This window comes from Peromyscus leucopus, chromosome 3 (assembly GCF_004664715.2).
Source record: "Peromyscus leucopus breed LL Stock chromosome 3, UCI_PerLeu_2.1, whole genome shotgun sequence".
Taxonomy (NCBI): Eukaryota; Metazoa; Chordata; class Mammalia; order Rodentia; family Cricetidae; genus Peromyscus; species Peromyscus leucopus.
Window position 1 is genome coordinate 149084225 of NC_051065.1, and position 18302 is coordinate 149102526.

At 51.0% G+C, this 18302-nt stretch overlaps 1 protein-coding gene across 1 annotated transcript in view; it reads left to right on the forward strand.

Moving 5' to 3' along the window:
- Positions 1–18302, forward strand: part of Iqsec3 (IQ motif and Sec7 domain ArfGEF 3) — a 96275-nt gene that overhangs the window by 60138 nt on the left and 17835 nt on the right. Inside the window, 3 exon segments of the mRNA XM_028880410.2 lie at positions 599–760; positions 17156–17278; positions 17628–17794. Coding sequence (XP_028736243.1) covers positions 599–760; positions 17156–17278; positions 17628–17794 — 452 coding nt within the window.

Below are 18302 nucleotides of genomic sequence, written 5' to 3' on the forward strand. Positions count from 1 at the left end.
CAGATCAGGCTGCCCCACCATAACACACCATCATGACCCCATCTCCTTCTGCGAGCACATGAAATCAGATATTCTCATCCTTCAAGCTGTGATCCCCAGGCTATCTCTAGTGAAGAACCAGCTTGATTCCCTCCCCCTATATGTGGGCTGGTACCTTTGCAAAACACAATACAAATGAATTGGTAGGAAAGCAGTCACAGGCTTGATGTCCTGAAAATGTCAAACAGTTGAGGAAAGGTTTCCAGTGCTTATTTATGTCCTCAGAGCCAGCGAGCTCCAACTCCAGGAGCAGCTGAGGTGCAGGCTGGAGGATGTGCCTCCTCAGCCCCCCACCCCGTGGGGGGTGGGGTTCAGGGCTGCCCAGAGCCTTAGGGCAGGAACAGAGAAGGGAGTCTCTCTACTTGCTCTGGGATCTTGTTGCGTCAGACCTCTTCTTGCTCCAAGGCCCATACCTTCCCCTCCCCTGTTCAGGTGACAGTTGCTCCCATGGGGAGCCCTGGTGGTCCCTGGAAAGTAGATTTCCCGGGGTTTGTAGAGGTCAGGACAGTCCCAAACAGCCTTGGCTTCCTCTCTCCTCCCCACTCCAACCCCTCTACAGAAACCCGGACAAGGGCATCCAGTTCCTGATCTCACGTGGCTTCATCCCTGACACCCCCATCGGTGTGGCCCACTTCCTCCTCCAGCGGAAAGGCCTCAGCCGCCAGATGATAGGAGAGTTCCTGGGCAATAGCAAGAAGCCGTTCAACCGCGACGTGCTGGAGTGAGTGCCCGTGATCATACATGCCCTGGACCCAAGCATTCTCATTATTTCTTGGGAGGTGGGAATCCTTGCTACAGCCAGATTCCTATAGCCAGCCGAGTGGCTCTAGGTACAGTCATTCATTTGGTGGTCGGATGAGCCTGGAGCCTTTGGATGCTCCGGGGACACCCTGGGGCATGAGAAACAGGGGCAGGGAGGGAGAGATAAATAATAATTAATGAATTGGACAGCTCACGCCCATTTCTGGGGGACAACTCCTCAGCCTACCTTCTCCTCTCTGCACCTGTCCCAGCAGCCCCGGGACACCCCCGTGCCAGGGCTCATTTTCATATTGGTAGAGGCAAGACATGGAGGAAACGAGGCTGTGATGAGTGTTATTAAAACAGGGAAATACTAAGAGTCCATAAACATGAATTAACCAACAAACTCGCCACTGAAGAGCCTATGCCTCAAACTGCAGTAAATGGCGGGGGCGAGGGCGATGGGATTGCCTTAGCTAGCCCAGGCTTTGCACTGCTCAGCAGCAGCTCCACCTCCGGAGGACAGGGTTGGCACTCCTCTGGCTGAAGAACAGAGCCCTGGAGCCTCCTCTCCCCAGGGATAGGTGAAGAGGGTCCCTAAGTTCTACTCCAGACCCCTGGGAAAGCCTGTCCTCCTTGTTCTTGTTCCTGTAAGGGCTACAGAGAGAGGGCCAAGGGTCATTGTGACCGATTCTGGCCAGTGCTGGATGGATGATTCTGTTCATGGAGGAGTCATGGCACTCTGGCATGGTAGACATGGCATACTCTCTGTGTCCCACCCAGTGAGAGGGCAGGGGATTTGGCTATGCAGACGGACCGGTTGCTCCCTGAGGATGAGGCTGGGCATCCTGACACACTTCATGGTCTGGGAGAACTTAGAGACCCAGACGGCAGCTTCTTGCACACTCTGAAGTCACTGATGGTGGATGGGGGAGTGCCATCTCAATGCAGGTAGGGCAGCAAGGGCTGAGCCCCGTCTGAAGGATCTCAGCCTCCCTGGATGGCATTGGTTAGGCAGAACTAATGCCCTCCCCCTGCCTCTCTGGAAACTGGAGCCAGGACCTAGGACTGCACACTAAAAAGAGTAGTGAGAACTGATAAACTCCAGCCATTCCCATTTACGCTCTTTCCTTCTCCTCCTTCAGCTCCTCCTTTCCCTCTCCTGCCAGCCCTTGTAGGTGGCATGCCCTGAAATGATACCCAGGAAACAATAAAGGAGGAGGAGTAAGACCACATTCTCCACCCTCCCCACTCCATGTCCTCTCTTTGGCCTTCTGTCTCTTTCCTTTCCACTAAGTTCCTTCTGACCAGCTGACCCACACTCCCAGGTGACTCTGATTTGTCTCTGTCCTCTGGGGGCCAGGGACAAGAGTGACCCTGCTCCCCTATGTCTGTTTTCTTCTGCCACCCCTATCCCATGGGACTGGGCCAGCATTCGAGTACCAAGCCCACATTTGCTCTGGAGCAGACAGGACACAGGCTTTGTGCTGAACAATGCAGTGAAAACTAATTGTCACCCTTCCCAGGAGACCTGGCATGGTAGGGACTGGGTGAGTCACTGGGGGATAAGAGCGTCAGACCTGGGCCTGCTGCTATGGCCCGTGCTGGAGAAGGCCAGGCTAGGAATTAATCTGGCATCTGAGGTACCCGTGCTTGAGCTGGACCCACATCAGTTAGCATTTCTAGTGATGGGTAGATTTTAAGATTCGTCTGTCTCTGCTCCTGGGTGCTAAGTAGCATGGGAAATGTATCTGCTCAAGTCCTGTTTCCTTATCTGGGAGATGAGAAATTTGGGCTGCATGGTGTCACAAGTCCCTCTGAGACGTGAAATCTGTCATCTTTCCCATTCCTTGGTGCATTTACTGGTCGGTAACTGGTTTAAAACAGAGAATCATCTGCCCTAAATGCGGGGTGCGTGCTTTATTATCCTGCCAGAGAGTCTCGGAGCTGCCCCTGGGCTTGAGGGCAGTGCTGGGGCTTCAGGGGAGAACAAGATGACTATTATTATTCACTCAACAAATACTGAATGCCTACTCTATGTTTAGAATGGACCTGGACTAGGCATTCTGTATTTGTATGTGGGAACAAGCATGAGCTCGTGGGCTCAAGGAACTTACATACCTGGACATTGATAGGGAGGGATGAGACAGGAATGTGAAAAGGCAATAAGAAGACCAGGGCTTTCCTGCTGGTGTCCTGGGTATGGGGAGAAAAGTGGAGTACAGAGCAGAAGCATGATGCCACCCCCACTAATATCTTATGTCCCACGCTTTATTCTGCAGCACAGAACCCCAGCGTCCGATCTCTGACGCACTCAGCCCCACAGAACAGAGCCCTAGGCCCCAAGTTCCTAACCCCTTAGTCTGTTGCCTCTTCCTGCAAAAAAGCCAGGAGGACATGGGGAAATAGAGAGCCAGGTGTCACCATCAAGAGCCAGGACACTGGGGGCATTGGTCTCTCTCCCTGCCACCCTAGCCACCTACCTGGATGGAGCAGCAAGTAGTGACAGCTGTCTGATGCTGCTTTGCCCAGGCTGGGAAGGCTTGGCTGGGGTGCTCGACGGCTCTCCTGCCCCCCACCTGAAGGCATTCTGCAAGTCACATCCATATTCCATCCGTAGCTGTTTGCCAAACAAAAGGACATAAACCTCCCATGCCCTTGGAGACCGAGACACGCCAAGGCGCAGAGCTCCCTGAGAAGCAGCAGCAGGAGGGAAGATGGAGGCGGAATGACTCTCAGAGGGAAATTGTGTTGGAGGCAGCATTCAGACCTATGAGGGACAACAAAAAGGCTGGAGAGCCAGAGCAGAAGCTGCCTCAAATGCTTGCCCAAGTCTGAGCATCCCATGAAGGGCCTTGATTCCAGAGTGCGGTGCTTGCTGTTCTTGGGAGCTGGTGGTTGTCTCTGTGCACTGGTCTCATTTTCACAGAAGACGCATTGCAAAAGGAATGTGTTACGGTTTGAATGCGAAGTGTCACGCGCTCATCTACCTGATCCCCCGTTGCTGGTGGTGTCTTCAAAGGTTGTCGAACCTTTTGTTATCTGCCCAGTTGGCAGATACAAGGCCAGGCCAGGGAGGGTAGATGATTATAAAGCCCAGCCTGGTTCCGACCCAATCTCTATGCCTTCTGCTGATCTGCTGAGATGTGAGCAAATTCCCTGACACTCCCACCACCTTCAAGCTTCCTGATCAACTTTTCCCAGCCGTGCTGAACCATATCCCCTCAAACCATGGACTAGAATAAATACATTCTCATTTGGGTTGTTTCCTGTAGGGTGTTTGATCACAACCATGAGAAAAATAGCCAATAGAGAGAATTGGTGCTGAGAAGTGATGCCATTGCTGTGACTTTGTGGTTATCGGATCTTAAGACCTAGTTAAAGAAAGAATATGGAAGAGTTTGGAGGTGTAGGCTAGAGAAGGCTTAGAAGGCTATAAGTAGAACCTTGTGAGCTGCTACAGTTAAAGTTTGGAAGAACAAAATGCCTATTGAGGGACAGACAACAGAGGTCCAGATCTTGGAGCTGTAGAAGTGATCAAGGACCCTTGTTGGGACCTGGACTAGAAGCCATTCATGTTACATCTGTCAAAACATCCATCCTGCACAGATTCTAAAGTTTTGTGTGAGACTGAATTCAGAAGTAATGGATCCTGGTTTCAAAGCAATATAGCATTAGAGTGTGGCATTCTTATGACTTCACTGCAAATACAACAGTGGTGATGTCACCGTGAGTGGTGACGTCACATAATCTGGCTGTGAGATGTGAAGGTACAAGGGTTGATATTTGCCTTTTTGAGATTCAGTTTTGCTTTGGTCCAATCCTTCCTTGCCATCCTCCTATTCCTCCACTTTGAAACTCCATTTTACTCAGTACCATTTAATACCAGAAATACAAAACTTGTCTTTGGATCTTATAGGGGTTCACAATTAAGAGGCTGTCTTGAATCTCAGAAGAGACTTGGGAATTTGGAATTTTGAACAGTGTTGTGGAACCATAAGACTATGGTGACTTTTCAGTATAATTATGGGTTATACTGAATGCATTTAGCATTTTGAAAAGGCACCTAATGGAGACTAGAGGTGGGGCACGATGGTCTGAATGTCAAGTGTCTCCTGCAGGCTTACGGGTTTGGACACGTGATTGATTCCCAGCTCACGGTGCTATTTTGGAAGATTGTGGAACCTCTTGGATCTGGAGCCTAACTGGAAGACCCAGGGCTCTAAGGGCAGAACTAGTTGGTTACAGCCAAGCTCTCGGCTTCCTGATCCACTAAGATGTGAATAAGATGCCTGATGCTCCCATTACCACCAGCCTGCCCACTACCATTCCCTACCATAGTGGAACTCTGTTCCCTCAAACTGCAAGCCAAAATAAATCCTTCCTGCCTTAAATTACTTCTTGTCAGGTATTTGATACAGTGAAAGATAAGTTACCTGTATAGAATCACTTTTACCAGGCTTATAATCAGTTAAGAATAAAAGGTATCAAAGGGCCATGCCCACTCTAGGATATTAGCTGTTTGTTTTTATGTCCATCTTGTTACATAAAAGTTATAGTATCTACTGAATTGCATTTTTTTCCTCAAGACGGGGTTTCTCTGTGTAGCCCTGGCTATCCTGGAACTCACCTTGTAGACCAAGTTGGCCTTGAATTCACAGAGATCTACTTGCCTCTGCCTGTGGAGTGCTAGGATTAAAGGCATGCGCCGCCACCACCCAGCAAATCACATCTTTTTAAGCGAAGGTTGACAGTTCGACGTGCTGAACTGCATGAGGCTCAGGAAGATTTCTATAAATGTTAGCTCTTTCCATTTTTATTTCTCCTACCTAAAACTGACAGGTATTGGAACCTCTCTGCTGCTTCTTCAATGCAGAAAAGCTTGAATGTGCCTGTTCTGGTTTGATGTCAGATCTGCTCACTGGATGAGAACATGCTAGGATTTGCCAGGGAGGGATGGGAAAGGACAGGGAGGGAGTGGCCCCTTCTGGGGACTGCCCTGTATCCTGAAGACATCCTTCTGAATGTATAGAAGAGGCACCTTGCAAGCCCAGGCATATGTAGGAGCCAGGCAGTATTGGGATCCTCTAGGGCTAGTTCCCCCTCACACACACACACACATACACACACACACACACACACACACACACACACACACACACAATTTTCACATGGCTGGGAATTTAGCTCTGCTCTATTTCCTTCCTAAAGTGTTCGCTTCAGCGGGTTTGAAGGCCGGCGGATGGGAGAACATTCTGGGACAGCTGTGAGCAGTCTCTCTTCTGGCGTGGATGATTCTTTCCGATGTGAATCACATGCATGGGGAGGACACCCATGTCTATCATTTCAGGGGAAATGCTCGAAGGGCAGCTTTAGGGTTAAGCCACCAGCTGGAAATTTCTGGCATGTTCCTTCCTTCTACTAGTCTTCTCGGTCCTTTGTGAAGTTCCGGGACACATTAATTAGCATTTGATGTTGGAGTCAGGTTTTCATGACTTCATTTCCACTAGCATGTGTTGGCCGGAGTGTAACAGACTTGTTCTGGGGACATTTTGAAATTAAGACAGATTGTCTGTCATACGCAACAGTCTGGAAGGCTGTGGCCTTTCTTTCTGGCTAGCAAGAAATCTTTTGAGAACATCTTGTCCACTGCATTGTGTGTGATTTCAGAGCAGACCTTATGCCTGAGGAATTCCCTTGAGGAGAGGAAGGTGAGGCTGGGCCCCAGGGAGACCCTTCTCTCCCCTCCGCTAGAGGCGGGAGAGAAAGAACCAGGTCGGAAGAAGACTCAGTGCTATTTCCATGGCTTTCAAAAGTTCTCTGCTACCACCCAGAGGAGCAAAGGGGCATCTCTTTTAAAAGTGCTGTCTTGGGGTGACATAAACCTAAAGGTAAGGCACTTAGCTCACCATGTTTAAAGCCCCAGGTTCAAGTTCTGGCACCGTGAGAAAAGGAAAACCAGTGATATCTTTTTGGATTTACAGCTTTGATCGTCCACCTCTCTAGGCACCCCACTCCATCCCTGACGTGGATAAGGACTCCCCTGAATAGTAAATAGTCATGAAAGCTGAGGATTCCCTTACTCCCTGAACTAGAGACTTTGGGGACCCCAAAAAGGGTGAACATATCCGGGCTCAAGGCGCCCTCTGGCAAATACATTGGGATGTTACACAAATAGGCATTTCTAACTTCTACCCCCTTCCTGGTCTCTCAGGGCCCCAGTTCTGGAGGGGTCATTCCATGCCCCGGGGAACATTCAGTTGTAGGCTCCAACCAACCACTCTCCTGTGAGACTGCTAGAAGGGACTTCCAGGGAGTCAGCTTGCCCTGAGGATCCTTAGAGAAGTATCAGGGAAGCACAGTAAAGATCACTTACTGTTTCAGCATCCAGGATGTGCCCACATGTGGACATGGCTCCAGGAATCTCCCATGCAAGGCCTATTCCACCTCAGTGGCAGCTATGGGAGTGCTCATTTCTAATAATGCAGGAATGAACAACATCAGCATCACCTGGAAGCTTACTGGTGATGCAAACTATCTCTGCTCCAGGCCACTGAATGAGAAACTCTGAGGTGGGGCCCAGTAATCCGGGGTCAGTAAGGGCACCAGGAGGTTCTAAGACATGCTTGGCTTTCATGACCCCTGCCCACCAGGAGGCCACCAAGTCCAGCAAGACAAAATGTCTTCTGGTATCCACAATGACTTCTAATTTGTCTGGGTAGTTACAACTGAGTACTCTTGATGCCTGGGTCCTCAGGATGTGCCTGGCAGGCGTCCCTTTGGAGGTGGCCTCAAAGAAGACTTTTTGTGCCCCAGTATCATCACAGAAACACTAGAAGGTCCCCCTGAGTCAGTGTCCTCTCATTCTGCTTCCCTGGCCCCATTTACTTTCTTAAAAGGCCTTAACCTTTACAAAGCATGTTATGAGTTCTGACTAGAAAAAATAACCCTCCAGCGGATGAGGATATTTTTAATTAAATTGTGTAAGCCAAGCACTGCAGAATAAAAGCGGGGTTCCTGCGTCCCGGAGCCCTTTCCCCTGAAGCGCCGCTACTTGCTCTTTTCCAGGCCTCAGCTGGACCTCACTGACAATATCTTTACCATCACTTCAGACCAATTAAAAGATCCCTGCTGTTGCTATTACCTATTTTCAGCTCCCAACCAGTTCCTTTGTCTGCCAGACACTGTCTTGCTCGCCTTTAAAAAGAAGAAGGAGAGAAAAAAAAAATCCCGAGATGACGCAATTCGTTTGGATCACAGTTGTGTAGGATGCTTCATTTCCCCGCAACACAAATTGATTGGGTGAGCAGATCAGTGCTAACAAGCAATTTGGTGCAAGAGTCTACCTGTTCATACAGATGCAGACGCAGCTGGACCTCTGTTTCCCAGCCCTCCTGAGGTGACTGCTGCAGCCCCCACCCGACCCCAGCCCCTCGAGACCTGCAGAAAAGGAGGAAACCCACGTAAACCCTCTCTTCCCACCTCCACCCCCGATTCACTGGCTGATCATCCACAGCCCTCTTAGGCAGGTTCAGACAGACTCTCCTGAAAGCCGTCCATGTCCACACACCCTGGATGGAAGGAGGAAGCAGTGTGTGTGAGACCCATGCTACTTCACCGCCCAGCATCTGCCGCCCTCCAGGACATTTCCCTGGCAGAGGTCTGGGGTCAATTCCAGACAGTCTTGGCAAAGGAGACTGAGTGATCCTAAGCCCCTGGGTAGAGTCTCCCAGGGCTCTTGAGTTTCTTCTCCAGCTGACCTTCAACAGCACAGAGTCCCGTTTCATTCAACCAGTCCCTCATTCACTCATCCACTCACCCTACAAAAGTTACTGGACTCATGTATACTCGAGGGAAGCACAGGTGAGACTAGCTGGCCTATCCCAAAGCAGATCTGAGAAGCGACAACATGTTCTGACCATGCAAGGAATTGCTGGTGTAGACAGAGAACCATGGAAGTTGGGGAGACCAGCAGACCTTCAAGGTTGGGATTAGGTGGCATAAAAGCAAGACTGTAGGAGGGAGCCAGGAGGGAAGGGGAGACTGGGGGGGGGTGCTAAGGGTCTACTAACTTTGCCGGAAACTTGACCTTCATGCATGGGATGGATGTGAAAGGCTCTGAAGCAAAGCAAACAGGCGAGCCAGTGAAGACCAGGCAAGCATCCTGGAAGGATGGTTCTCAAAGATAATTTGAAGGCAGAGGCAAAGAAAGGACCAAACCCATAGCCACAGCCCTGGCTGTAGCAGGGAAGGAAATGGACAGTTCCCAGAGCCTGGGGCAAGTGTGGGAGGAGAGCAGAGAGCTGTGTCACCGTGAGTGGCCTCTCGAGTGGGCGAGAAGTAAGGATACTCATCCTTGCATATAACTAACTGTGCTTGTGTCCTGGGCTTATTGCATTGGAGTAGATATTTCCTGATACATGTGCCCATGTTTTCAGTTTTAAATGGAGGCGTATGCTGCACCTACGGACAGCTCATCTGCAGAATTGATCCAACTAGGCATTGTCAAATACTCACTTAAACAAGTCAAACTGTTAAGTATCAGGTAAAACAGAAGATGCACAACCTAGCATCTATGCGAGAGAAGTTGGCGCATCCTACAGTCTCACAAATGTCACCCAATAAGGATGCTCAGCCCACAGATGACTCAACCAGAAAAAAATAAAATAAAAAAAGTGCCACTCAAGCTCCGGTGATATGTGGAAGCGATGGTGATGCACTTGCCCCAGCTTGGTAGCACTACCGCTGACTTTTTACACACCATGGTGATAAGCCTTGGAGACCCAGCCATAAGGGGCCTCGGAGTGAAAGACAGCCCTGGTGAACTCTCAGCTATGGCAGCAGTTAGAGCCACTGGAACCAGTGAGACCACCCGAGGAAGTGTTTTAAGACAGGGAGGAAGGCCTGGGGGCCACCTCTAAGTCAGAGGTCAAGTAGAAGAGGAGTACCTAGAAAGAGAAAGGGGTCACCCCTGGGAGAGACAGCTGTTGGAATGACAACTAGAGTCTGTTGAACCTGGTAACATGGTGACCCGTGGTGGCCTTGACGAGAGGTGGTTGATGGAGTGCTGACAGCATACACTGGACTGGAGTGTGGAGAGAAGTGAGGACACAAGATGGCGTGAACAGGGAGGGGTGTCTTCTTGAAGTTTGGCTCCAAACAAAAGCAGAGACAAAGGGAGGGAGTGAAGAGCAGGGAGGCATCAGCACGAGGGCTTTCATCTGGAAACTCAGAGACACACATTGGGTCTTAGTAATGGTTTGTGGGACTGTGGGGTAGAGTTGTTACCCAGTGTGTGTAAGGCTGTGGGTTCTACTCCTGGTTCTAGGGAGGGAGGGAGGGAGGGAGGGAGGGAGAGAGAGAGAGAGAGGGAAACAAGTTAGTAAAGGAGAAATAGCAACTCAATACAACCTCTCACACTTAGCATCCCAAGTCTAGCCTCAGTCTAACCTCATGCTCACCTTAAGTACAGGCCCAAGCTCACGATGAGCTGTAGGACTCATCATGGGCCACTCTTCTTCATAGCTCCCATTTCCCCTCCATCCTTCAGTTCCAGATTCCTCTGAGCTGCATCTCCGACCCTGCACCCTGCATTCATCCTCCCATCCTGCTATGACCCAGACTCAGCCCCAACACGTCTGGCTTGGACCCCTGCAGGAGCATCTTGACTGGGCTTTCTGCCCCCTCGTTCACCGCTCCCTCCCTTTTATTTCTTCTCCCCCAGCAACCAGAGTAATCCTCGAGAAAACTGGATCGTATCACTCTACTGCTTCTACCCTGCTGCTGTTTCTTGCTGTGTTCAGGATAAACTCTAGAATCCTCATGGCTGGCAAATCTCCAGCAGGTCAAGGCCCTATCTTCCCCAAGCCTCTGTGTCCTCTGGCCTCCCTTCCTCTCTACATTGCAGACTCACCAACCTTTTCTAGGTCCTTGGAGTTCTTGTCTACCACCGGACCTTGGTCTATGCATCAGCCTCCTCAGGCTACCTTCTTCTCCACAACAATGCAGTTCATTTTTCAGATATCAACTGAAATTGCGTGTCCCCTAAGAGGTCTTTATGGACACAGCAATACAAAATATATCTTCTTTGTCTTTGCGTGGAATGTATCCTTTCTCTACAGAGAACCTGTAATGATTACAAAGAATTTTAGAGGGTGGAAGGTGAGAGGCCAACTGCCCTTGACCAATGTGATCCTCCTACTCCGGGATTATAGGTGTTTGCCACTACACACGCCCCTATAAAGAAACAGTTTTGATTCTGTTTTTAGAGCATGGCTCCCTGTCTTCATTAGGGTTTCTATTGCTGTGATAAACACCATAACCAAAAAAGTAACTTGTGGGGGAAAGGGCTTATCTCAGTTTACAGTTCCTCATGGCAGTCCGTCACCGAGAGAAGTCAGGGCAGGAACTCAAACGTGGTCAGAACCTGGAGGCAGGAGCTGGTGCAGAGGCATGGAAGAGTGCTACTGCTTACTGACTTTGCTCCTCGTGGCTTGCTCAGTCTGCTTTCTTATGCAACCAGGTTTGCCAGTCCAAGGATGGCACCGCACACAGTGAGCTTGTCCCTCCCACATCAATCATCCATCAAGAAAATGTACCCCAGGCTTGCCCACAGCCTAATCTGGTGGGGGCATTTCCTCAGCTGAGGTTCCCCCCTTCCAGATGACTCTGGCTCCTGTCCGGTCGACATCAAACTAGCCAGCACCTCACCTCAGAACAGAGGCTGTTTGTATTGCTAGCCACTCAACAGGTCCTTGGTCCAGCCTTGTACTTAGGAGACATTTAGTGCGTGTGTTGAAAGCAAGCCAAGCAGCCAGCCACTCCCAGAGCTCCGGGAAGGCCTAGGAAAGGGAAAAGAAGAAACCGGGGGGTGTGGACTCTCCTGTAGGGTGTGTGCCAGGCGGGCTCTGAAGTGGAAGGAAGCCATCCAGCCTCCCTGACGCCTTTGACAATCAAGAGGCTCCTTGCATAGCCGTGGATACTGCCTGTATAACTGTGTCCAAATGTCCTCCAAGGCACCTCTCAGACACCCACCCCCATCCCCACCCCCCACCCTCCATCCCCACCCCCACCTCCCCAGCCCCACCCCCACTCCCACCCCCCACCCCCACCCCCCATCCCCACCCCCACTGTGGATCTGGAGGAGACAGAACCCCTCAGGGAAAACCCCATTAGCACCAATCACTGAGAAGCAAGGAAGAAGAGGAGAGGTGGGGAAGGCAGCCAAGGCTTGCCCGGGAGATGTTCCTGGGTGAGGTCTGTGCAGTCCCCAGGCAGGGCCAGGCTCTTCTGTGAACATGTTACAAAAACAGCAGATAATAGTTAATATCGCACAAAAATCCAGATGACAGGCTTGTCGCATACTTAGTAAGACACTAGATTAGATACTTTTCTCATCATTTAACAAAATTCTTAACGGAAGTAACTTAAGGGAGAGTTTACTTTAGTTCCTGGTCTCTGGGGTGCAACTGTCCATCCACAGCAGCAGCGTGGGCGACAACAGCTCCTCACTTCCGGGGGCGGGGCGGGGCGGGAATCAGGAAGTAATGAAAGAACCAGAAACAGGTTGCTGGGGGCGCCTACATCTGCCAGCTAGGTCCTGATCCCCCAAAGGTCCCATACCCTCCAAAGCAGTTCCACCAGGTGGGACCCAGGTGCTCAAGCACATGGGATTGTGGGAAATGTCTCACACTGAACGTGTAACGAGCCCTTGGTAAGCAGGGGTCCAGAGTGTGCACACGGGGAAGCCCCAGCAGAAAGAGGCTTCCCAGAACCAGGACAGGAAAACCTGCTTTCTAAGTCGTGACGGCTAGGTAGCCCAAGGGGGTGCTGTGTGTAAAACCGGGAGATGAGAAGCCCCAAGGAGACTGCCGGGACACTAGCGATGAGAGGGGAGGTTACCCACTCTTGGTAAACTGAGCAACAGTTTGCTCTCTTTAGTGATTCCAGGTGACAAAAGAAGGATGGGCAGGGGGATTTTCAGCACTGGCTGATGCTACAAAATAGAAATATGGAGAAGGAAAATGAGGAGAGTAATGGATGTAGAGATGCCAGCCAAAATCCATACTGAAGGAACACATGTTGTTAGGGTCCCAGGTGACAGTCCTGAAGATGACTGTCCACTGGAGCACGCTGCTGGGAGACAGCACAGTCTGCCACCTAGTCACCTTCCCCAGGAGGACACAGACCCCACCAGGAAAGCAAATAATGGCTCTCTGAGTAGAAGGTGAAATGGCCACTGAGAGTCACAGAGCGATGAATTCCAAGCCAGCCAGAGAGCTACATCCTTGTCTGCTGCCGTTGGGGGAATCTGTGGTACCTTCATAGGTGGCTGTGAGCTCACTCGGCTTCTGTGTCCTGCTTAGGGAGTATCAGAGTTGAGATGAGGGCGGAGCAGGTCCTAGGAGTTGGCCTTGGTTAACCCATAGCTGTATAAGAAGTGGCTTGCTATTATGGAGTGAGGGCTTTCCTATGGCTCAGCCCATTCTTTTACCTTCCAGCTGGGGCTTTGTAGCCAGAAGATACTAGGATTTCTCTCCAGGATGTCAGAGTTCTGGGATTGCACCTGCTATTGAACACGGATGCTGTAGTTAAGAGCACTGACTGTTCTTGCAGAGGATCTAGGTTCAGTTCCCAGCATCCACCGGGCAGCTCACAACGGCCTGTAACGCCAGCTCCAGGGGATCTGATGCCCTCTTCTGGCTCCTGAGGGGATTGCATAAATATGTTGCCCTTACATGCAGGCAAAATACTCACGCACATAAAAAAATAAAAATTAAAAAAAAAAAAAAAAAAAAAAAAAACACCTCTGATGCCCCAAGGTGCATCCCAGGGAGGCAGGTGAGGGGTGGGGGATGCTGCATCTATCCATAATTCCAGCCCTCTGTCCCTTACTACTCCACACAGAGTAGCCCTGATAGCCTGGGAGGACAAACGAACCCCTCCCCCATAGGCTGCTCCCTGGGGCTTGGTGATAGCTAGACTCACATTTCGAAAGCTGCCAATGAATGGGCTGAGCTTCCTCCTACCCTTTGCTTCAGCTCAGCCCCTGATTTCCACATTTTAAGCATCACTCGGCTGATAAAGAATGCAGATTCCTAGGCCAGCTTCCAAATGTTCTAACTCACTGGATCTGGACGGGGTCCAGAGAGCCACATTTTAGCTAACATCTTCTCCATCCCAGCTCAGGGCTCTCAGAACAGGCTAGAAGATGCTGAAGGAGAGGCGCTCTGGCTCCATGGCTGCCCTCCCACCCTGTCTTGGGACGGGAGCTGTGTTTCACCTGACTGCTTCTCCTGAACTGCTCCCGGTCTTAGACTCTTGGCTCATTACTGGAGCTCTTAGCCACAGTCCCGAGCCACTGAACCGGTGAGCCAGCAGGCTGCATGTCACCTGAGCAGAGGACTAAAAAGTAGGCCATTGTGCTTGGCTGGGCAGATCCCATCCCCTCCCCCCACCCCAGACGCTACTTCCTTTCCTGCCTCCCCCATAGAGCCCAGCTTCCAGCACCCACTTCCACCAACTAGGAGAGAGACCTAGGATCAGAGCTCTGCAGGCAGAGAAACATGGAGAGGGGCTTTGAAGAGACACAAAAAGGGAAGGGGGTGTTCAGGAGCCCACAGCAGAGGGAGGGAGGAGAGGAGGATGAGGTTAGAGGGATGAATGGGCCAAGCCTGGGAAGCCGCCAGATATCAGCCCATTGGGGCCAGGGGCCAGCCTGGGCTGTGGAGGAGCCAGGACCTTTAGTTAGTGTTGGCCCAGCTGAGCCCGCAACCCTCTTCCTTGACTTTATAAGGCTCCCGCTCTGGGGTGAGAGGGTGCGGCGTGTTCACCCTCTGCTCCTGCATGCTCAGGCTCCTCACTGAACACACAGAGTCTTCCTCACCCAACATCATCTCTACCCAGCTTTTCCTGTCTCTTCCTCTCTGCCCACCTCTGTCTACCCCTTCCTTCTCTTGTCTTTTTTCCTCTTGTTCTCTCCTCTCTTCTCCAACCACGCCTCTTTCCTTCTAACTTTGTCTCTAACTGCTGTTCTCTGTTGGCCTTCTCCAGCTCCCTTCTGTGTGACTCTGGCTACAGGGCTCTACCACACAAGCTCTGTCTCCTCTCATCTCTGGCTTGGGTTCTGCGCCCTTATGACACCAGCTGTCTCTCTGCCTCTGTGTGCCCTGTCCCACAGGCCGCCTCCTTCTCCAGGGTAGCAGAACTGTGTGGCTTGATGCCTGGCTCCTGCCTGGGCTGGGCCATGGGTACCCACAGATGCTGACCCCCTGGCAGTCCCTCACAGCTCACACCAAGCTGAGGAAAGCACAGAGCAGAAGCAACAGAAGCCACTGAGCGGTCGGAGGGCTCTCTGCCTGGGTGGACTTGGAGGATCTGGCACCCAGGCCGCCTTCTCAGTCCCAGACTGATTTTCAGGCTTAGTAAGCTTCTTGCCTCCACGCTCTTCCTGCCCTGTCCACGAACCTGCGCAGACAAACTTGAGACAAGCCTGAGAGCCCAGTGAACTCAGTTGAGGACTATGACTTTACCCAGGGGAGGAAGAGGAAAGAGAAAGGGCCTGCTCCCTCTCAACCCTCCCCGCTTCTTAGCACTTTCTGGGGGCTGACCTTTCTTCCTACTCCCCCCTTATGGGGTTGGCCGAGTCCACACACCTCTGTGCCCAGATCACTGTTTTATGGTACCTCTCTTTGCTTTCGCCTGACAAATGATAATAGAAGCGGTGTGGGGGGGGGGAGTGTCTCTTGGTCTTCTGAGATCATGGGAGAGGTGGGTCCTGCTCAGAGCTGTCTACACCTCAGCTAGCCACTCTGTGGATGTCTGATAAGCCCTTGTTGGGAGTGTTGGGTGCTGAGCTAGATGAGGGGACCCGTGAAGGGCAAGGTGACTCGTGCCCACATTGGGCTGTGATGAGGTCAGCCAGGAGAACTGAGGAGACAACAAGGCTGTGAAGGAGCCAATAGGGAGGTAGCTGGGATGGGGCATGTGACAGAGATGACAGATGTCAGCTCTGAGAGCCTATGGCATGTGCCAGCCGTATTGTGATAAGCTTCTCTTGCCAGGAAGGTCTAATGTTGAAAGGATCAGATCTACAGCATGACCATGTCCAGATTCCTGCCACCCCACCCAAGACCCTGGGAATAGAACACCCAAAAAGGAAGTGATGGGGTTATTCAAACAGGGAGAACACTCTGTGCAGGTTTTATCCTTTCCAGGTAACCTAAGAAAAGGGGGGTTTTGGAAAGACTCTCCCATTTGGAGACCCCAGTGGGGAGAAAGGCACTCCTAATCAGTCTTGATAGGACAGATGCTACATAACATTTATCTCCCCCCATTTTTTTTGAGGTAGGATCATTATGTTACCCACACGATCCTTCTGCTTCAACCTTCTAAGTAGCTAGGACCATAAGTATGTGCCGCCATGCCTGGCTCATCCCATTCATAAGTGTTGTTTGACCCTCAGATCCTATAGGGCTCGGTGAGAACTTGGATCCAGACCAGAAAGGCCTGAGTTCAGCCTTCCACTACCCTTGGTGGTGCTGAGCACCAGCTTATTGTAGTTGGCATTTTCTTTGGGCTGCCAGCCAGCTTCCAAATAAAGACATGGAGACTATTATTAATTATAAAGTTCAGCCTTTAGTTTATGCTTGTCCCACTAGCTCTTATAACTTAATTTAACCTGTTTCTATTCATCTACATTTTGCCTTGGGACTTTTTACCTTTCTTTCATTTATATGTCCTGGTTTCCTGCTTCCTCCATGTCTGTGTGGCTGACTGGCCCCTGGCATCTCCCTGAGGTCTCCCTGTCTCCCTCTGTCTCTCTGTCTCCTCATGTCTCCTTTTTTCTTCTTCTTCTTTTCTTTCTCTCTAAGCCTGAATTCCTCCTACTACTTATTCTCCCCGCCCAGATGGTCTGCCTGTACCTCCTTCCTTTCAATTGGCCACTCAGCATTTTATTAGACCAATTAGGTGCCTTAGGCAGGCAAAGTAAAGCAGCAACACATCTTCACATAATTAAACAAATGCAACACATCTTTATACAGTTAAACAAATGCAACACATCTTTGCATAGTTAAACAAATATTCCAAAACAGCTCATCTCTCTAGGCCTCAGGTATTCGGCTGTGGGACAGAGACAGCAGCCAATAGCTTGCCTCCCAGGGCTGCTGCAGATGACAGATGGCAGGAAAAAACTGTCCTCCTGGGTTATTTGGAGGAGACCCCAGAGGGATATGAAAAACTCTAAGAGTCCCCCTCCAGACTAGAAGCAAGCCAGGTCCCCCCACCCCCCCAGGGTGGCTTCACCTCACCCCTCAGCTCCAGAGGAGTTGAAGGGGGCTGACCTTACTCACAACCCCCTCCTGCTTGCCCTCAGCTGCGTGGTAGATGAAATGGACTTCTCCAACATGGAGCTGGACGAGGCCCTGAGGAAGTTTCAAGCTCACATCCGCGTGCAGGGGGAGGCCCAGAAAGTAGAGCGACTCATAGAGGCTTTCAGGTGAGAGCCCTTTCCCAGCTCCTCTCCCTGATCCCCCAAACACCCCTGACTCCTGGGGGACAGAGGTGGTGAAGAAGAGCTGCCATGATTCTGGCTCAGAGATACTGAATTGAGTGAAGCCCTTCTGGTATAGGTGGGAAGGTGGGCTGGAAGAAAAAGGACCAGAATCCTTTAGTGAGTCCTCCAAGCTGAGAGTCACCTGGGACCCTCCCAATGGATGCCAGCCCATTTTACTAAGCACATACAGGGGGTGGGTATTGGGGGATGGACAGCCAGTGATCTCCCTGGTCCCCAGACCCTTCAAGGGCTGGGGCTGGGGAGCTCATGGTCCTGCCCCACACCCCCACAGCCAGCGCTACTGCATGTGCAACCCCGAGGTGGTGCAACAGTTCCACAACCCAGACACCATCTTCATCCTGGCCTTTGCCGTCATCCTTCTCAACACCGACATGTACAGCCCCAACATCAAGCCCGACCGGAAGATGATGCTAGAAGACTTTATCCGGAACCTTCGAGGTAAGAAGCTGGACTGGGTGGGTGGGGTAAGGATGCTACACAGTGCAGCCTGCTCCTGCTCATGTTAATTCTGTGAATATGAGCCCTAACTGTAGATGTTGTTTGTTCCTGAGGACAGAGTCACCCCTAGCAGGCTGGGGAAGTTGCATACTTGCCAGCGTATGGAGTCTCCAGGTGCCACAGCCCTATCCAAAGTAGCAGGGCCCTATAGCAATGCCTTCTGCCTTCTATGGCAGTGTGGACCATCCCCACTGGGTGATCTCCAGGCCACTGGCACTAGGCTGATGTCTGGGTGAGACCAGCCCCTCTCACCTCATGACTTAGGAGGAAAGAGACTGGGAATAAACCTTTCCAGTTCTGAGTTCCTTGAATTCAACTTTGCAGGTCACTTGATAGCACCTGCCAGTGAAACCTTTCCAGTTGATACCATGTTCCTCTCATAGGGACCAGATCAAAGCTGACAGCATATAGTATCTGTAACATGGATAGCATTGGGCACTAAAAAAAA